At 39.2% G+C, this 21,981-nt stretch overlaps 1 protein-coding gene across 2 annotated transcripts in view; it reads left to right on the top strand.

The window, feature by feature from the left end:
• Positions 1-21,981, top strand: part of grid1a (glutamate receptor, ionotropic, delta 1a) — a 253,081-nt gene that overhangs the window by 217,515 nt on the left and 13,585 nt on the right. For both annotated transcript variants that reach the window (XM_078273281.1, XM_078273280.1), the window contains exons 7-12: positions 277-438; positions 1,070-1,189; positions 9,119-9,220; positions 11,048-11,245; positions 12,483-12,817; positions 14,568-14,702. In XM_078273281.1, the coding sequence (XP_078129407.1) occupies positions 277-438; positions 1,070-1,189; positions 9,119-9,220; positions 11,048-11,245; positions 12,483-12,817; positions 14,568-14,702 (1,052 nt within the window). The remainder of the gene's footprint in view (positions 1-276; positions 439-1,069; positions 1,190-9,118; positions 9,221-11,047; positions 11,246-12,482; positions 12,818-14,567; positions 14,703-21,981) is intronic.

Here is a 21,981-nt window from a genome sequence, read left to right as displayed (position 1 = left end):
TCTCTCTCTAAGCAAGGAGACAAGCTTTTATTCCCCACTGAGGTTTTCTTATTTTACCATGAAACCTCACAGGATCAGACTGAAAGACAAGTGCCTTTGTGTCTGCTTCACTCACAAGGGTTCACCATGAGGCTGTGTGATATTTCTTGGAGCCCAAAAAAACCTATTTGTTTTCTTTGTTGTATCCAGAGTTTGCATTCTGTTCTTTGTTGCACAGCACAATCAACACAATCCAAGAATGCATTTATTGATATGGCTTGTTTTTTACTCCAACAGGTGTCCAATCTCTACCTGTATGACAGTGTGTTGATGCTAGCCAACGCCTTCTACAGGAAACTGGAGGACAGGAAGTGGCACAGTATGGCCAGCCTTAACTGCATGAGAAAGTCCACGAAGCCATGGAATGGAGGATGGTCTATGTTGGATACCATCCAAAAGGTTTTTTTGCTTAACAAAGCTGCTGCTTTGCATTTGCTATTTTGTAAGAAATGATGAATTATAGCTTCTGCAAAATTCTATCTATTCATTGTAGAAAGGGCTCAATTTAATCAATTTCAATCTGATAATGAAATTTGTCATTGTTGCATGTCATGCTGCTTAAATCTCAAGTGTGACAGTAAGATGACCAAATGGGGCACGAAGAACCACAAAGATGGGGTGCTCTCGTCATATTGTTTGATTGATGGATTGACGTTACAGTTCATACTATTTCAAAAATGTACCAGAATTTGTCATGAAAAGGTGATTGTACCCAAAACACCCTTTGTCTGAAATTATCTAAATTATCTTTGATAACCTCATACTGTACCTACAAGCCTGGTTGATTAAGTGTACGTTTAAAAAAAGGATAATTTGCATAAATCATATGGTATAATTAAAAAACTTCCCATTGATCATTTATATACCTTTCTACCAAATTTTGTTTTCCGTAATCCTGCTGACAAACAAATAGGTGAACAGACCAAACCGAAAACATAACCTCCTTGCTGGAAAACACTGCCATCACTACTACTGCTCTTGTGTTGTGACATCTCCCACAGTAACTATTTTCTACTTGTTGTTGCTACAGGGAAGGATCAGTGGCCTGACAGGAATGATGGACTTCCGTGCTGAAGGCTCTAATTCCCATGTGCAATTTGAGATTCTTGGAACTAGCTACAGTGAGACATTTGGGAAAGATGTGAAACGGGTTAGTCCAGAATATTTTATATGTATATTTTATCTACTTCTGTCTTCAGAAAATCGAAAAGTGTGGCAAGTAGATTAATATGAAAATTATAAATACTTTCCAAATCTCTTTTTTACCGTTGTCTCCGGTAGCTTTAGATATAGCAACAGTTGTCAATTTTGTATCTCCTGTCAGTATGTCAGAAAAAAAACGTGTAGCTGTGCTATTTGTAGCCTAATGTATTCCGTAGCCAGGTGCACCACCTTTCTCATTTCTGTGCCATTAACTGTGCCCTTGTTTGAGGTTGAGGTAAAAAAAAAATATTTGCACATGTTAAACAAATTATGATAATACACTAGACTATATAATGTGTACAAAAGTCTGTATAAAAACTATATATTTTTGTTCTTGCTTAAAATTGTAGGCAGGCTATTTAGTAGGCCAAACCTCCGGGACCTCTTTATCTGTGGCCCTTGCTGTCATCAGGTCAGCTGCTAGCTGCTATCATCCTTATTTTTCCTGCCGCCAAGGCATCACTATTTTATGAATGAAACATGGCGGAGAAACGTAAAAGTGCTGATAACTCCTCTGTATCAAAAAATAAAGTAAGGCTCTATCTTGAGAGTTACCTCAACTTCGGTTTCTGAGAGGGGGCTCAGCTTTTCTTAGACATAAGTAGGGGGGGCGCCAAGGAAAAAAGGTTGGGAACCACTGCATTAGACCACAGACCATTCGATTAGAACTTCTGTACAGAACTTCATTTCAAAAGCTATTGTTGGTAGCGATTTTGCAGGGATTTACAGTACATAATTGTCCCTTCTGTAGGTGTTGAGGAAACAGCAGGTACTGTGAAACCTCTGATCAAAATATAGCTTTTCTTAGACAATGTGACAAATGTGACCACTTGTGTGGGAGGAGAGAGCCAAGAGTGAAATTAAACTATTTCTCATTTTCTCAAAGCCCCCCTGAAAACCTCTTAAGTGTTGGCACTTTATTCCAGTCCTTAAAACTGGTGTCCTGCAGGTTTTTGTTCCTCTCTAATAGTTTATTATCCAGTATGTGTGGCTGATTTACTACCAGGGAGGTACAAAGACCTGCAGGAAACCTATTTTTGAAGATCAGAATTGAGTACCACTTCTAATAGAAATTCTGGGGGTCCATTGGAGTGCCTGATAGTAACAAATACTGGATAGAAAGGATTCCAATATTCATATTGTTTTTAAATGTGCTTTTTTCATAGACCACTGGTTCTCAATCTTAATCCCCAGGATCCAAAGCCTTGCTGTTTGTTTGTTTATTTATTTTTTACTTTCTGGAATGTCAGGTGAATCGGCTGTACTCTGATCCCTGAGAACCCCGGTCGCAGGCCTTAACATTTGACAGTGAGGTGTCAGGTATCAGGGTGCCCTCTACTGGAACTCCTGAATTAACCAGATCTGTCTGCTATCATCTTCCTTTTAACCACACCAACCATCATGGCCTGACCTGAGAATTAATATAACTTTACTCACAAAAACAAAGCATACCACTTCCTCTTCGCCTTTGACTATTGTTAAAGTATGTTTGATCTGCTGTTGCTTGTTGAGCATAGACATTTTAAAAATAACGAACAGGCTTTATGAGCTGGCCATGAAGTATTTTCTGAGAAACGTGTCTGATCTTTGAGTGTTGCAGAGCTGAAGTGAGAGATTGAGAGCATTCATTATTTGTGCACTCCTCTCTTAGCTGTAATTTGTTTGTCGCTGTGGATGTCCTGATTCAGTCAGGGACTTCTTGCGGAATGAAGAGGAATTGAGTTTCTTGGCAATCTATGTAGAGCAGGACTGACCAGAAGCGGTAATGAAGATTTAATCACCACTCAGCCTAACTGAAATCATGAAGCCAATTCATCATAATGTGGCCATTAGCATTAGCAAGGAAGAGATGCACTGCATGCAGTGTTTACACACACACACACACACACACACACACACACACACACACACACACACACACACACACACACACACATGAACACATTCACAGCGAGACAAACAATGGAGCCCCAAAGCACATTAACACACAAACATGTATTGTACACACTGTTTTGGATCTCAGACACTAAGAGCATGCAGCCAGGCAAACAGACAACAGAGGCCAGGGAGCACAATTACATGTGGGTGCTTGTATCTCAAAATCATTAGAGGCAGAAGGGGACCGCAAGGCCAGATAATGGTATGCCAAATGCATTCAGTGCTGTTGTTCATTAGCTGGCATGTCTATCTGTGCCTGCCCCACTACTTGGCAGAACCATTTACTGTGAGAAAACAGACACAAATTCATGTACCTCTCCTCTCTGTTTCTCTATAATAGAATGTTTATACAGTATATACATACATTCAGCATGTGTCTTGCCTCGTGTTGTGCACAGCTGATGTCAATCAAGAAGGGCCAAGCCATTACATGGTTTCCTCTGCAATGTACTATAATGTCATGTCGTCAGGTCTATGTTTTTTTTTCTTATTTTCAAGTGGAGTATAACGGTGATCCCCCTGACCCACATTCACCCCACAGGGCCATCCTCATTTTGTCTCTCTCTCTCTCTCTCTTCCCTCTTATTATGTTTTATCTCATTTCATCTCCCATCCTCTCCTCCCTTCTTCTCTTCTTCACAAACCCTTTCTCCCCCGTTTTCAGTCTTGGTTTCCTCCTTCTCCATCATCGTTTATCTGCATTCAGTCCATTTTCTCCCCAGCCTGATGGCTCTTAGATGAGGCGTCTTTCTGGTTAGACACTGTAATGAAGACTGAAATACTATTTCCTGGATGGCTACTGTGATTTTTCTCCACCATCCAGTGCTGCAGCAGAGTGATCGATGCTGCTGTTGTTGTTTTGGTTTCCCAGTTTGCTCTTATTGATGTGTCAGCTCATCTCTAACCAGATATTGCTAATGACTTCCAGCTTACACAAAGCTCTTCATAGAGAAAAGTCAATTAATTTGAATGTAATTGTTCCTTCCATCCAAGCATCTTGCATGCATCATGCAGTAGTTATCTCTCTAATGTGTCCACAGTAGCAGTGCTGGCATTATTGTATTATTCAAAATCACATTTTTTGTGACATTTGTACTATTCTATAGCAAAAATATAAGAAAAAATATCATCCTAATGCTGTATGTCTGCTTAATGTTGTGTAGTCTCTCAAAAAAGGGCAGCTCCAAATTCTCCTCATTCAATTTTCTGGTCGCAGTGCCTAAAAATACTTAATGAAAGTGTAATATAGGGTATAGATAAATAGCCTGACTTGCGCTGGAAATAATATATAGCTGGCTGCCTGAAACGTGACTATGCCAGCCTTAGAAATAGAGGGAGTTAAAAACAGCCTCAGGTTTAAAAGTTAAAAGAAATTCTTTCTGTTGTTGTGGCTCAGTCAGTGTTGTTCATTACATATATCTAGCCATTTTCTCCCAGGTAGCCAAAATTGCTTTGTCATCAGCAGTCTAAATCTGGCATGTCTGGTAGCTCGATCCTTGCCAGATTTAAAGAATAACAAACCAGAATAAGTGCCCATAAGCATCCATCCGATCCTGGTTGCTAACATTGGCCCAAAGCTAGCCCAAGTAGTGCTAACTGGAGCTGATTCTTACCCTAAATAAACCCAAGTCCATACCCCAAAAATCTAGCCAAATCTGAGTTCCATGTGCTCTGTTGCATGTTGCGTCTACCAAACTGCAGTCCTTGATAGCTGATGTATTCATCCTGGCAGTATTTCATACTGGCTCATGGAGCTGAAATGGCATTAAATTGTCTCTAAAGGGTTATTCTGTCTTACCAACAATAGCTCTGCAGTGGTTTGATAGGGTTGTTGATCCAATGATTAATTTGCCAGGCACTGAGATTTCTGGCTTTTAGAAATGTACTTTCTGGCTCCTACAGTTTTTTGAAACCTCCCCTAACTGCTGGGATTTTCACCCGCAGGAAGATAAAGAACAGCAATATGAAGCAGTAGCTAGTATTTCACTAGCCAAATATTATCATTACTCTATTTTACAAATTTGCACCATTGTATAGTAATGGCATATATCCATATCCAATTTAGCAATGTGTAAAACAGTATTAGACTGATCAAGTTATTTTGCCACAGATGATTAAATGCAATGCATTGTGCAATGTTGAAATGTAATTGTGTGCAAATTGCCTTTTATCACAGCCTGCATTAATAGGAAAGCATTGAAGTGGTACCCGCTTCTGGTTGTTCTACTGCCACACTGGCAAAAGTAAATCCTCTTGAGAGTCTCAGGTAATTGGGTGAAAAGTGGATATTTTCCCACATGCCTTAATTTATTCCCTCTCGTGTGCTCCAATACATCATAAAAACAAATGTTACCAACCTTATCATCATCCAGTTCACTTAAAATGCATATCATCACCTATACTCCCAGCTCTTTGTTGCCCCTAATTTCATGAGGTGAAGTTTAAAATCATTTTCAGTTAATCAGTGGATAAGTTGAATCAAAATCAGTAATTCACTTTTTATGATAACTGGTCATATGTTCACTTTTAGACTGTAACACTTTTCTTTTCTTTTTTTTTTCAGCTACGGCTTCTTTTGTCTTTCTTTATGTCTTGCGTGTAGTCTTTTTTAAGCAATCTGATAATGAATGCTGAAACAGTGATAGGATAACTCTGCCTGCTGTATACTGCACTGACCCAACTACTCTTACAGATACTTTCTTTTCTCCAAGATAACACATTGTATTTAAAAGCTATGTATGGGGAACTTGTTCAGTAAATAAATGCTGGAATGAAGGAAAACAGGAAATTCAGGAAAAATCTGCCTTAGTGGATGGGGAAAACGTCAATAAAACTACTGTAAATAATAACCCAATGGGTCAATAAGAAGCTCGGTAGCATGATAGGCTTGTCAATATGTAAGCACCTGGCGAACTGAACTAGCAGGGGAAAAGAAGAAGCAGAATAGCAGCAACTAGCTCAAACTGTGGTTTGTTTTTATAATGATGCAGTTGAAATGGTTCCATGAAAGAGAACAGAGGGCTTTCTATAAGATCTTTAGGAGATGTAATTCAGACAGATGTTGCACTATGAATTCAGGCAATTTGACTTCCATCCCTTTGTCATTTTCAAGTGGTCATTGGCATTTGCTCAGCCCCATTACAGATAATTATTTTACGGTATTGAGTATCTACTGTAGGATAAAAACAAAGCATATAGTTATAGGAGGAAATAACTGAATGTTTTGATCCACTTACAGTAGGTACACACTCTTGGTGACTGATTGCTATGCATATTTATAGGAAAAACTTAAATCCTCAATGAGCTGACACTTCAAAGAAAAAAGCAGGGAAAAAGCTAGAAAGCCCTTTTTTGAAGAGATTTGGCATCAAGTCATGAAAATCTTTTTTTCTTTAATCGTATCTTTAAGCATATTTTTATACAATACGTCCGTTCTCAGTAGAAATATGCATCCTGTTTCATTGTCATGTCCTTCAAATTCTGGTAATCAAAGATCACAGTGTGTCCAGTGAAGTGTTACTCGTTTATATGCATGTGGTTTGCCTGCTGTATGTATTGTTTGTGACCTTCCCAGTGGCGTGCTGGTGTGCAAAATTCTGTGAAGTAGAAGTGTTCCTCTTTAGTGTTCTTCAGTTTACAGAGCAGAGATTGCTCTGTGTTTTTCAATGAGGACGAAGTTGCTCATGGAGAAAATAGTCCCCTATGAAGCTAGCAACACAGACTGACATTTCGCCCCTACACACACACACATACACACACACACACACACACACACACACACACACACACACACACACACACACACACACACACAGACTCCGGCAAAACATGGTTGGACACAGAGGCGTATACCAACGTACACAGATGAACAAGGAGACAAGCTATTACAATTAGATTGAACAGTACGTACCTAGAGAATTGTACTCATTATGCCAGATGTCATATGAACAGTTTTTGAGCAAAGGGCAGGACAGATTTTAGTAACCCCAATGGATGTAAATACATAATGCATAACTTTATATTGTGTTTACAGTAAACAGCTCCATGACGAACTGATCTCCATATCATTTACATGCCTACACAGTGCTTAGATAAAGACCCTTAGAAGGAACATTTCATGGTTGACATCCTGACTGGGGAGACCACACAAGCTGGGAGATTCTAAACATGATTTACTAGCAGTTTGCAGTAAAGTTATACATAGCAGTGTAACTCTTAAGACAGACTATTTGGAAGAGCACATGATCTGCAGATGGTTTGTGAAGAACAAAAGATTTAACTTAACAAAGTGAATCCTCTTCCATTGCCTCACATGCTTCTATTTCATTCACAGTTGAAAGCCTTTGTTGATGCCTTGTGTAGCTGTAGTAATTGCTGTTTCCTCTTGATTGTATAATTCTTTGCTTTTGCAAATGGTGACAGAGATTTATGTTTGTTCATGTTGTTTTTCTCATCAATCTCCATTGGTAGCCAAATGGAACATCACAAGAATACAAAATTGTGTGTTTAAAAACAATATGCTCAGTTTTTTTGGCTTTTTCAGGCTCTAACCCATTCAAGTAAAAGAGCAAAGGAGCCTCGACATTTCATGAAGCAAGAGTTCAGGACTTGTGATGAAATCTTAAATTAAAAAAATATCTCTACTCCTGTTCACGGTTTTGATCTCTGGTACCTTTTTCTACTTATCATTGTATGAAAAACCCAGATCTTTCTTCTCAAGGGCCCAATAGTCTTTCAGCATCTTATAAACCTTCCCTCACTGATGAAAGTGAGTCATATAAACTGCCCATTAAGATTCAGCTGGATGCAATTGTGCCAAAATGAGATGTGAGAAGTGTGCAGTTTCTCCTAGTCTGAACTTGAGATTATGTGATAGTTTGGCAGCAATAACATCTATAGTAAGTGCATAATATAATGTGTACTTTAGTAAGTGGTTATATTGAAATATATGCTGTAATATTATTAACTGAATTAATTTTTTTAAAGTAGGTAGCAAGTAACAAAATGTAATTCCTGTTAATAGGAAGACCACAGTGATCCAAAATGAAAAGCTAGACGAAACATTTTAAATTGAGTAATTTAACAAAAAACAAAAAAATACTATTTGCATACTTTTTAAAGCTTACTGCTTTTTAATGAAGTCTCTCTGATATTGTGGAGTACAGTGTGTTTCTGTGGAAAAGGTATCTGGATGATGGGGCATGTGTGCTGCAGACTGAGGTGTGCTGTGGCCACAACAGCCTGTTGTTTGGCCCGGAGCCACCATTCTTGTCCTGTCAGCTCAAATCTCATTGACCACTCCAGATGTTGTGTCAGATCCTTGAGAATTCTTGTCTTGCTTGCAGCAATGATTACAAATTTAACAAACATAAGCTTTACAACTTGAGACATAGCTCAAAACGTTGACAGGGTAGAATGAGAGTTTTAAAGATGAGGTATAGTTTATATTCAAGAAACAAACCCAAACTGATGTGTAATCTTTCTGAAATTGTTATCTGTTTCATTATTATTCTGCAATTTTCACATGATGAGCATGACGTCTACTTAAAGTCTTCTTCTCCTTCCTCTTATCATCATCACCACCTCCATCTGTATGATTACTGATAAAGTATACTGTAGATTACTTACAAATGACAATTGACAAGTGACAACACATTGCAGCATTCAGTTCTGGAGTTTGAATGTAGGGTCCTAATAGCATACTAATGGATGACGCTTGTTGTCTTGGTAACCAGCTCAGATTTATACATAGACATTGGCTACTCAGTGTTAAATGTCACTACAAACTGAGTCACACAATGGCAGTTAGATGGATAACTTCACTTATAGCTCCCTCACTTTGTTATCCTGCTATCCATTGTTTATTAATAAGGTGTAAGTCACTGCTCCATTTTGATCTATTTTTCTCATCTATCTGATTTTTCTTTTTCCCCATTAGCTGGCATCTTGGGACTCCACTCGTGGTTTAAATGGTAGCCTAAAGGAGAATCGGATAGAGAGCGGTATGCAGGGAGTGACGCTGAAGATTGTAACATTACTGGTAAGTTGTGGGAGTACACTGAATCTAACAACTCTTGACCTGAGCAGGCAAATATCTGAGTAAGAAAACAAACAGCACCGTATAGAGGCAAATGTATCAACACATTCATTAAGTTGTTCTTTACACCCACGAAATAAGCAATCATTTCTCTGTGAAATACACACTCAAACATAGTACTGTGAATCATCTTTTTAAAGCTATAGTGCGTAGTTTCTGCCGCCCCCATGAGGAATTCTAAGTAATGACAACAAAACTGTCAGCGCGTCCACATGATACAAGCCTTACGTGACCGTGCACCGCCCCCATGCCCCCTTCACACAGTTGCTAGTAGCCAAGGAGAACACGGAGGATTAAAAAAACATGATGGACTCACTTCAGAAGAATTATCTTCACTCGAGTTTCTGCGCAGGAAAGTCACCGGACGCCACAATCTTCTGAACATAGCCATGCTGAGAACTACAGAGAGAGTTTTGTGGAGCTGATAGTCTTGATTAACTTTGTAACAACTCATTTGGCAATGGCTTGAACGTAATGAATATTAATATCAAAAAGTTATGCACTAAAGCTATAACAAAAAAACATGTTTACTCACTGATACATTAACTTTGATGAATACTTCTTTGCCTTGCTTTCTCAATGTTCAGCCGCTGTCAATGACACTCAACATTCCCTGCAGATGTTTCACAATAAAACGATGAGTTTGCATTTAAAAAAGCATACAGCTGCAAGCAAGCAGAGCAGACAACAGGAGGGCTTCTTACAAAACATTGGAATTAAGTCCTTTCTATACCACGCTAGAATGGCTTGAAACAAGGTAACCAAGGCATTTTTTCCACAAAAAAATGTTACAGAGTCCATGGTAGAACTTCAGACATTACCACCAAGTAATGAAATACGTGTGGCAGGGCACCTTTAAAGAAAAGCCTATTCATTGCCTCAGTTGAGTTAAATATCTGTTATTTGAGAATTTACTGTGATAAACAAACGGTTATAGGTGTTATCATAGGAGGATGGAGAACCAACAAGGACAACACAAGATCTTAGAGAACTAGACCTTTTCTAATCTACTTTGGTCATACTCACTTAGAAGAGGGAAGGTTAGGTCTAGGTCTAGGTTTAGGTCTAAAAATAAATCCTACTTTACAGCAGTTTTTCTTTAACTAAATTCACCAGTTCTAGCAGCTAAAGTCACTTCCCACCCCCTCTCTTCGTTTTTCCTCTTATTCACACATGATTTACCTGCACCATAATTATTCACATAAGTTCTGCTCAGCCCACCCCTGGCAGTGTCACTTAATCAAGTCATTTGTCCCTGCCCACTTTAACAACACCGGGGGGGTCTCTTCTCTGTCCCTCTCCCCTGTCTTCTTCAGCTCTCTTTAGTCCTCCTTCACTCATTTAATTCTGCCCAGACACTTTCAACCCATAAAGAAGAACCATGGTTGGGTGCAATAAATTTAAAATTGCATTTTCCATGTTGATGAACTGTAGCAGTTGCCATGGCGCCATGTGTTACAGGTCAACAGTTGCTGCGGAAAATATTTTATTAAGATGAAGTTTCACTTAGATCACCTTAGAAACTCTTCATAAAGGTGTCACCCCAAAGTTCTTAAGATGACTGAATGTGTCCTTGCTTCGGTTGCCAATCTGGCTCCGAGAAGATTATGGTGCATCTTGATAAATTATATGCCTGTGATTAAGTACATACTCTACTCTTTTCCAAACTTCCGAGGATAAATTGTGGGCTTAGAGACAAAATCCTCACACATTCACATTCCTAAGCATTATCATTGTGAGTAAAAACAAATACAATATTCATTGAAACAGGAAGAGCCTTTTGTGATGGTGGCAGAGAATATTCTGGGTCAACCCAAGAGATACAAGGGTTTCTCCATTGATGTCCTGGATGCCCTGGCCAAGATCCTGGGCTTCAAGTATGACATCTACCAAGTCGGAGATGGGAAGTACGGCTCAGAATTCCCTAATGGATCCTGGAATGGCATGATTGGAGAACTCATTGGCAAGGTTGGTGTTTTCTTTTTATCTCTGTCAATCAATGTCCAGATTTCAGTCCAAATAATTTTTTGGCAATTTTTTTCTGGGAGTCCGGTCACATTGTCTTGTTCTAATATGGGATCCAAATTATATTGCTCAGTAAAGTTGGAAAGATTGGACAAACATTGCACAGTCCAACAGCCGCTACATGCACATCAGTTTTCTCCAGTGGTCGACATCACTGATTGATTGAACTGAGTCTGATTTCTGCCTTTTAAAAAGGATCCCTGATAAGGTTTGAGACCTTGACAAATGCTTTTATGGGTCATAATGATAATGGAATTTAATTTCTATTTATAGAGATAGAAGTGTTTTTCATTGCATAGTGGCTAAATAAATTAAATAAATCTCAGATTGATGTACTGTTACTTGACGAGAAAGCTACAGTGTTTACTCCATAAAGGCTATTAAATTCATGTTTCAGATTTCAGACATTTTATTACTGTAAGGTACACTCTCAATCCTATCTTTCAACATAAAATATCAAGATAATGCAGACTGGAAATAATGTGGACTTAAATCCAAGATTAGCAAGAAAAGCACTCTAGGGTTAAAATATTTACGAAGGCCTAATGATTTCCCTGGTTATTAGCTTCAAAGTCAAGAATGTACTGGGTAGATGAAAAAATGATGATTAACGATCATTGTGTCAGAGACAAATTGTCAGAGAGTAGACAGAGACAGATACTTGCATTTTAAAATTGAAAATGTGGACTGATGGTGGTTGTTAAAGAAAAGTATTAGTGTTAACAAAACCATTAGGTTTCTTCTTTTAGGGAATGAAAATGTGCACAACAAATTTCTTTCCAATTTGGCCATTACCTTCGCAGATATCACAAACAGTGGCGTGATGTAGATCTAGAGAAAAGGAGAGAATAACGTGTCTCACCTGTTAGGAGTGTGAATAAAGTGTGATGGAAGCTCATTTGAAAACTGAAGGAAATGGAGACACAAGAGCAAAGGTCCCAGGGTCACCAAAATGTCTTTTTCTTGGGAGTATTTGAAGTCGGCCACAAGTTTTTAAAATGTTGCCACAAACAAACCAACCTAACCTCCTCAATGATGAGAAAACATGGATCAATTAATGGAGGTCAAATATGCTAAATTTGCTCCTAATGTCTACCAACGTACACAATTTTTTTAAAACATAGTATTATGTTGTTTTAAAAAGAAATGTGTGTGACTAAAACTGACTCTTTATCCACAGCGAGCTGACTTGGCCGTATCAGCCATCACCATCACCCCGGAGCGTGAGAGTGTGGTTGATTTCAGCAAGCGCTACTTGGACTATTCAGTGGGAATCCTGATGCGCAAGTCAGGGGAAAATATCAACATATTCTCTTTGCTAGCACCATTTGACTTGGCAGTGTGGGCGTGCATTGCTGCAGCCATCCCTGTGGTGGGCATCATGATCTTCCTGCTCAGGCGCATCCAAGCAGTGCGCTGCCAGAGCAATGCAGGAGGCAATCCACCGCCTTCAGTCTCCACTTCGCTTCAGAGTGCCATCTGGATTGTCTACGGTGCTTTTGTGCAACAAGGTGGGTGATGTCGTTTGAGTCTGGCCTCCACAACATGCAAGGACTCCGGTTACAAATCTAGTATTTGTCATATATTGGAGGGCCAAGACTCAGACAGGTTTTTATTTTACTAAATTGTACATCAACCACATGGTTAAATCGATGAAAAACCAGCATGCTATTGACAGTGATACACCATTGTACACCAAGCACCAGCCATGCAGTTCTTCAATGTTCAACCCTAAATCTAAGCAGGAAAAAACACCAAAAACTACTTCAAGTGATTAAGGACAGAAGATTAAAATATAAAGGAGTCCAATTAATGAAAATGCACATGTGGTTGTCAGTATACAGCCAATGCTGATTCAGGAGTGAGTCAGTTTGAGGCACAATGCCCACCCTAGCATTTTCTAAAGGTGCCCTCGTCAAGGAGAACATCCCCTCTTGAGGTCTGGTGTTGATCCAGGTATGTCCGGTTTGGATAAATGACTACTTCAGCAACTGATGTTAAAGCCTGAACAATATCTATCAAAGTCTGGCACACTGCCTGAGCCTTTTTTAACCCACCCACTATATTTCAAGACAAACTACATTACATGTCTTTTCTATGCTTCCCCTTTTTTTCTCTTCATTTCTGGCTTGCATTCAAATGTTGCCACTTTTTGTTTCAGTCAAGTGGATTGCATTTTTTTTCTGGGGATGACGTAGGTCGCTTTGATATGGATCTGACTGCTGATGCTTAGTGGGCCTTTTTGGGAGAGCATAAACTTGGCAACCATATCCCCCCAATGATTTCATAATGATATGCCAACACTTGTCTGGGTTTTGCTGTATGTTCATGAGGATTAAACTATCCAACCACAGACACACTGTCTTTTTCAAACAGGGACTGCCCTTCTTTTGTTCCGTAGAGGGTCAGGGAGAGGTAGGAAATAATCTGAAACTGTCTCGGAGAACTGATGAAAATAACACTTTGTCATTGTGATCAGAGTTAAATCAAATTGTTTCAAAGATGAAAGAGCCTGCACCACAGTGGACGGTTGCAGTAGTGTAAGATCCATTAGAAGTTTCGAGATGCACATTTCACATTCAACGACCTTAAGAAATCAGTCAAAGCCATATTTAATAAAAATGACTGATGTCGGAGTGCTATGCATCTGACAAGGCCGTCCGTTTTTTTCCCCAAACTGTCCTAAGAGCACAGTTGTGTTGATTGTGACACTTTCAGACAAATATGTTTTCATTACATTTCACACTCCTGAATCTCTCAGATGACATTTCTATGGCTTTACTCTTCAAAATTAAAATGTGTGCTGACATTTTTCTCATGCACCTCATAAGCTGTTGGATATTTTGAGAGAAAGAGTCGGTACGACAGAAAAAAAGTGAAACTAGAAAAGCTAATGTGACGAACCTGTCTTTTCCTCTCAAAGAAAACAAGGACGGGCAAAGGATTAAAGTACTAGAGTACTAGGCTATTTGAAAAATTGAATTGGGTAATAAAATATAAATGTGCGCAAGTAACATTTCAGGCTAGTTGGTTTTGAATCGACTAAGCTATTGGGAAAATAAGTGATGAAAATTTCCAGTAATTACATTAAATCATCAGATGCATATAGTTGACTGCTCCAGTGTTACATGCAAATATGAGAATTATCTCAAAAGTGAGTAGGGATCAGAGAGTGATGCTGTACAGTACATAGTAAAGATGATGATGTGTGCTTCTGGGTGCAGTTTTTATACCCACGTGTTTATACCTGCTCCTTCACAGGCAGTGACTCCATCCTGGGATCGGTGGCTCTGCGTATTGTCATGGGCAGCTGGTGGCTCTTCACCCTCATTGTCTGTTCGTCCTACACAGCAAACCTGGCTGCTTACCTCACCGTGTCACGCATGGATAATGCTGTCCGGTAAGGCATAATACCTTCATGTTTACATTGTTTAAATTGAGTCAAATGCACTTGCTTATCTTATTATGGAACCTCAAAACAACAGGGAATTTAACTTTAAAAAAATTATTGATTCATTTATGCTACATATGTTTTCCACGTACATGTGCACTGTATACACCTCCAATAGAAGTCCTATTTTGTGGTATTTTATCTATGTCAAAAGCACAGAAATGAACTTGCAGTGTGTAATTTCTTTCTCTGTTATTATTCTCACAGTGGGAATACTACATAATGTAAACATGTTTTTTGGCCCAAATCCTGATCCAAGTGCTTTAATATTATAATACTTATATTTACCAAAATTATTAAATATTACATTTTATTTATTTAATGTTTATTTGATAGGCACAAATACAGTATACATAGAACATTGCACAATAATAAGCCAATGCAATGTATCACAGCAGTTATAGCTACTGCTAATTTTCAATGCCCATCCCTAGAAGGGCCTTTAAAATGACAAATATCAGTTTAATCAGAATCAGAATCAGAAAAGCTTTATTGCCAAGTACGTTTTTTACACATACAAGGAATTTGTTTTGGTGTTGTAGGTGCATGTCACACATTCTCTAAAATAAGTTAAACAACAGGTTAACAGAACAGGTTAACAGAACAAACAATATAAGTATAAATATATGTATATATATACACACACAGAATGTATTAAAAATAAGAGAGTAAGAATTAAGATAAAAAGAGTAGATTAAGTACAGTGGCATGTAGAGCCAGAGGTGGGGTGTGGAGAGAGTCAGGGTGGTTTTCGGGCCTTGTTGATAAGGCTAGTGGCAGAGGGGAAAAAACTGTCCTTGTGACGTGAGGTTTTGGTCCTGATGGACCTCAGCCTCCTGCCAGAGGGGAGTGGCTCAAAGAGTTTGTTGCCGGGGTGGGAGGGGTCAGCCACAATCTTTTCAGCACGCTTCAGAGTCCTGGTGGCGTAAAGGTCCTGGAGCGGCGGCAGATTGCAGCCAATCACCTTCTCAGCTGACCGAATGACACGCTGCAGTCTGCCCTTATCCTTGGCTGTGCTAGCAGCGTACCAAATGGTGATGGAGGACGTGAGGATGGACTCAATGATGGCTGTGTAGAAGTGCACCATCATTGTCTTTGGCAGGTTGAATTTCTTCAGCTGCCGCAGGAAGTACATCCTCTGTTGTGCTTTCTTGAGGAGGGAGCTGATGTTCAGCTCCCACTTGAGGTCCTGGGAGATTATAGTTCCCAGGAAGCGGAAAGACTCCACAATGTTAATTGTGGAGCCACAGAGGGTGATGGGGGCAGGTGGGGCTGAGTTCCTCATGAAGTCCAAAACCATCTCCACTGTCTTTAGAGCATTGAGCTCTAGGTTGTTTTGCTTGCACCAATTCACCAGGTGGTCAGTCTCCGACCTGTAGGCAGACTCGTCTCCATCAGAGATGAGTCTGATGAGGGAGGTTGTTCGCTGAGAACTGGTGTTGGTATTTCTCAGAGTACCGTTGTTTAGCCTCTTTCATCGCCTAAACCAAAGTGTTGATAGTTTAAGTTCAGTCGGCAGGGCATTCCATATGTTACCTCCCTTTAAAGAACAAGGTGTTTGGTCAAAGGAGGTATTCCAGTACTATGCTTCACAATTCCCTGCAGTTGAAATTTCTAATGGACAATCCAAAGGCCTGTAACGGTCGAAACATGCAACACTTGCGGATAACATTGGCGTTTGCGCATGCAATTTATTTGGCAAAACTTAACATGTTTAGGTTTTCCAGGATGTGACATTGGTGATCTTTTTGGCCTTTTGTCTGATATTTTTAATTGCACGATTGTATAACTTCTAGGGGTGTAGTTACTAATAAACTTGCCTGCAACCATGAGGTGACACAGTAACTGAGGTGTAAGAAAAATCATTAAGTGCATATATATTTTGGCTGCATCAAATGTTAGTTACAATATGTGTACATATTGACTTTTACAGTTCTACTATTTATTTTAGTATGTGTTTGTCAAATTTCAAGTGAGGGTCATATGTTAGAGATCTAGATATTTTACCTCAGAAACTTGATTGATTGACTGTTGTTATTAACATCTAGTTCAGCTGATGTGGGCCGTCTCCCGGAGGAAAAACATATGGACACTGTTTTGTTTTTACATTAAGTGACAAACAGGCTTTTGCTTCTAGGTGCTTTGACAATATGTATCTGACACATTTAAAAAAAATAACAGCTGTAGCCTTCTTAATTTGACACACCTTTTATTCAAGTGTAAAAAAAAATGCTACTCCTGAAATTGACGTGAAGCAATCTTCTGAGTGGAGTGTGAAGACGTCACACTCTGTTGGAACTACAGTGTTACAGAGTGATGCTTCTTTTATCTCGTAAACCATTTTTTGCTGAGTACAGACACCTGCTACAGGAGGACATAAACCTGACAAGAGCTAGACAGCTTTATTTTGGCGTGTCATCAAGTTACTTAATTAGCGACAGCTGATATGACCTGCAGCCTGCGGTGGTGAAAGCAACGGTCAGGCCAGCTAAAGGTGAGGAGCTGCTTCCTGGATGTTTTGCACATTGAGCTTTGAGAAAGACAGAGGAGAAATAACAGATTTGGTACTCTGGGAGCTCAGCATATTTTGCAAGCCCAGGTGCCAAAACAGAGTCAATCACAAGTGCAACCAAATCACAGTTCACTTTGATTTTCACTCTCATATGAAGGGAAAGCTCACAGTGTAGAGCCCAGCTGTCATTAGGTAAAGCAGTGCTGCAACATTAGCAGGCTGAGGTGGACAGCACACAGTAGAGTTCAGTTAAGAAAGGCTTGGATTTGTATTGGCTTTATTTTATCCCACACCGAGCCATTCAAATATGCATGGTTCAGCCCTCTATTAAAAATGTTGTCAATTTGAATATATGTGTATTCTCAATCACTGAAGTAACTGACGCACTGAAATATACTTTATGAGACAACTAAGGACTGTCAAGGACACATTTTAAAACCATAACAACCTTGAACACTTAAAGGAGCACTCCACTGATTTAGCATTGGACTCCTATAACATTGTCAGATGGACAGTTTAAAAAAGACAAAGAAAATCAATACAGCAGAACCAGAGATATCCTCTGTTTTTATTCTTTGTTAAAACCTGGCGCCTGCATTACACACATTGTAGTCTCGCATAGCCAGACCTATCTCCCCAGCGCTGTGGAGATAGGTCTGGCTACACCACACATAATAGTAGAAGAAGAAAAAAAACGCTCTGGGTTGTTTGCATTTCTTTAAACCAATCACAATCGTATTGGGCGGCACTAAGCTCTAGACGCAGAGATGGTGGCTCTGCAAATTGGTCTCGGGAAGAAACTTGTTTTGGTGGAACTTTTGCCGCCTGCAAAAGAAACGCCACATATAATATTAAATAAAGTTTGGTATGCGCAATACAGTATACGTGAGCTATTAAAATTAGCTGGATACATTACAAACGTAATTTGCTCTTACCAGTGTATCACCACGTGTACTTTATACACAGCAATCCCCACCAACAGGTTCCAAAACGTCCCAGTTAGAGAGTAAATGCCATAAACATATTATTTTAAAATCTTTAATAATCAATCATTCCCTAAAAGAACCAAGCAGGCCTGTCTCGTTGCACAATCCAAATTCAAATTTTATTCAAAACTAGCCTTTTTTAGCATGTAGCTTGCTGGCTTGAAGTTTGTTGTTGTTTTCCCAGAGAATGGAAGGTGAGAGACATCGTGACAGATGTCAGGCAATTATTGGGTTGAGGGGGGGTAAAATGTGAGCATTATACTTTTGCGTGTATTACTTTGGGAACTTGTAACTTCTAATGTTAATGCTCAATAACACATTTCATTTAATATATTACATATATTTACCAACCACAACCACATTTGTTTGCATACAAACTTGTACGTGTAGCTTTCTTTATTGCGAGAAGAGCAAGTCAATGCAATTCCAAAATGTGTTAATTGGTTTCTTCAACCGCAGCATTTCAAACTAAAGCAGGAGAGAGCTTTCTTTAGTACTCCATTGCTTTCCTGACATGCATAAGACACTTCTTAAATTGCCCAGCATCAGGTCTTATTTAGCAGCAGTGCATTCAAATTACCTCTGCTGCTAAACCTCCCATTTACATAATCTTTGTGACTGAATACTCTGCTAAATGCATGTAAAATGTAAAACTAGCTGTGAACACATTTGTGGACAATCGAAAAACAATTTGTGACCCTGACTTTAATTTGCTTGCAGGCTTAGTAAATATGCCCCCTAATGTCCAAATTAAGACAGAAACAAACAAACAGAAATGTAATGGACATATTAAGGATCAGGTTGATTAACATTTTTTGAAGGACCTGAGGATTTGTTTTCTAAGAACTGAAAACTAAATTGTAATGCCTGGGTCACATCAGAGCAACAACATGTGGTAAAGTGATTGCTTCTTTTTATTACAGAGACAGAAGGAATAACACCTCACATCTAACCTTGAGAATGGGGGTTATTTGACTTAATGAAAAAGAAAAAATCAAACTTGCGTCTTGTTTTCTACCCGACCTCCTATTAATGATTTCCTATTATGAAATGAATGTTCATCTAATAACAAAACACAGTTGTAATTTGCAACAAAAAGCACAGGGTGGAAAACTCTGGATAAGCCTTTAATTTAACCCTAACATTTTCACAGACGCACCTAAAGGTCAGAACTAGAATTCCCCTCATTTGAAGGCGGTGACTGCTTTTGCAACATTTTAGAACCACTGGAGGCCAGATAGAGCAGGTCATTTACATAGGACATTTTGTGTTTATGAGGGACCATTTCTGCTTTTCCCATTGTCCTGGGGAGCGTACTGGGGAAGTAACCATTAAGCAGTTAATCAGAGAACGTGTCTATATGCACTGTAGTAACCTGGTTACTGTAAATTCATGTATACATGCAGGAAGTCAGTAATCAGATTTCTCCCTTATTCCCCTGACCTAAAGTGTCTGTATCTTACAAATAGTCAAATGTTGCTGCAGATTAGTTTCAGTTTTTGTCTGACTGGGGAGGAAACAGTTTAAATAAGAGGATGCATCACTCTGTAATTATCTCTCCTTTCATCTAGCCGCTCAGCTGTTACTTTCCCTGTCTACAGTCTTCTGTCACGCACATGCGTACTAAAAAATCCGTTTCCCATTTACATGGTAGAGAAATCAGCTGTCTCTAGGGGAAATCTACCTGGGGAAATGCGGTTTCCCTAATCCTCTATACTCAATTACAATAACCAGGTTTGTCATTTAATAGAGAAGGCAGATTATCAACAGGTTACTTAATTGCATGCAAATAAACAGACTTTATCTTGGCTTAGAAAAGGAAAGGAATTAATTTCACAATGCCCACAAAACCAGGTCCTTGCTGCCTTGGAGCCATTGTGGTCGAGGTGGAAAGGCTGTGTTGAACCCAAATTAAAGTATGGGAGCAAAAAAACTAAGAATTTGGATTGCTGTATTACAATAGGCATTTTTTTTAATCTCCCTCTCCAGATGCACTGTACCTGGAGGGATCCCTCACTGCTCAATTTTAGGCTCCATCATTTTTCCCTCTTAGCAAGATAGTCTATAATTTTTTTTAACGCAGATGATAACCGTGACATTGGTCACCGGGTTTTCATTAAACCCGGTGACCAATAAACAACTATGAAGTACCTAAAAATCTGAAATTTCTTTCCTGCCTTGGAAATGTTTTTCAGAAAAGCATGAGCAGTTTGTCCTCCAACATCAATCCAATGCCCAAAACCTTGGAAAGATTCTGACAGATATGACTTGAATCTTAAAAACCATGTAGAATGAGGGTGCAGTTCAGCTCCTTTCATTTAAAAACTTTGTTTACTGGTTTACTGCCTGTAGTATGTACAGTATAGTTTGTATGTGAACATGCTTCCCACTGAGTGTGTGCTTATGTGAGATTGCCTCTGCCTCTCTCTAAGTGAGTGTGTGCATTATACATTACTGTAAGTTGGTGTACCAGAAACAATTAACAATTTGGTCTGAAGATAGTACGCTTACTTAAATGGATACTTTGTCGATTTTAATTCAGCTTTGTTTCATCTTTGTGTAGGTTTATATGAACAGTGTTTGGCTTCCCTCTGTGGCGCTTGTGAACCAAGGATTGGAGGTCTACCAAGATCTGCCGGATGACGCAACACGTGGATTTCGGCGGACCTCCATGAGGTGTTTCGCGTCCCCCGGCGGAACTCAGCAGACCTCTGCTGCTCTGCACCGCAGGGCGCTTAGTGCACTGGTGCCACGGAGGGAAGCCAAACACTGTTCATCTAAACAAACTACCCACACTGCCATGACACAGAGTTGGATTTAAATCAGCAAATATCTCTTTAAACCAGAATTTGCATATTATAAATTTTCTTTAAACTCTGCATGGCTTTTTCCCCTTTTCTTTGCTCTTTCTGTAAATAAGCCTTTACAAAACGCCTACACCTCGGGACACAGAGGTGAAAAAGTGTTTTTCTTCCACACTACAATGTTAAACTATTATAGGTTCCTCTCTTGAGTAAGTGTGAGAGGGAGTCAGATTAGTTTCTTAACTTTGTTTTAGTGGTACTCTTTGGCTAAACTGTTTTGTTTTTGTTTTTAATGTTGCTTTAATTGTTATTGCTATGGCCAATTTTACATTTATACTGTACAGCTAAATACAATCATGACCACTTAGTGCCTTTGATTCCAACAAGAACACCTGAGAGGAAATTTGTGACATGCACATAGAAGAGAAGAATGTTCTTTACAAGTGTGTGTCTCTGTAGCATGGGCATGTGTGCATGGCAGAGAGGAAGAAATTGTGTGTGTGTGTGTGTGTGTGTGTGTGTGTGTGTGTGTGTGTGTGTGTGTGTGTGTGTGTGTGTGTGTGTGTGTGTGTGTTGGTATTGTGCTTATTTCAGTCTTTGTTCAGACATTAGAGTTAATTAACAGAGGGCTGGGTTGGACCTCTGTATTGATCACAATGTTGTACTGCTTTAAGAAAGAAAAGGCAAACAAGGAAATAGGCGACAGATGTCCTCAGTACATATACAGTATCTACTTCAAAAATTGTTGCAAGATATCACTTGTTAGTGGTTTAATTTGACTGGATCTTTGTTTTTAAAAATGTACCATCTGTCTATTTTTTATTACAATACAGGGGCTTTCATCACTTGTATTAATTTGAGTTACTCCAGCTGGTGGATCTAAATATATATGTTTATGTATCTAAAATATTCAACATGTGTAGGTG

Source organism: Sander vitreus, chromosome 17, assembly GCF_031162955.1.
Source record: "Sander vitreus isolate 19-12246 chromosome 17, sanVit1, whole genome shotgun sequence".
NCBI classification, from domain to species: Eukaryota; Metazoa; Chordata; class Actinopteri; order Perciformes; family Percidae; genus Sander; species Sander vitreus.
Note: the sequence above shows the minus strand (reverse complement) of the source record. Positions and strands in the feature narration are given on the sequence as shown.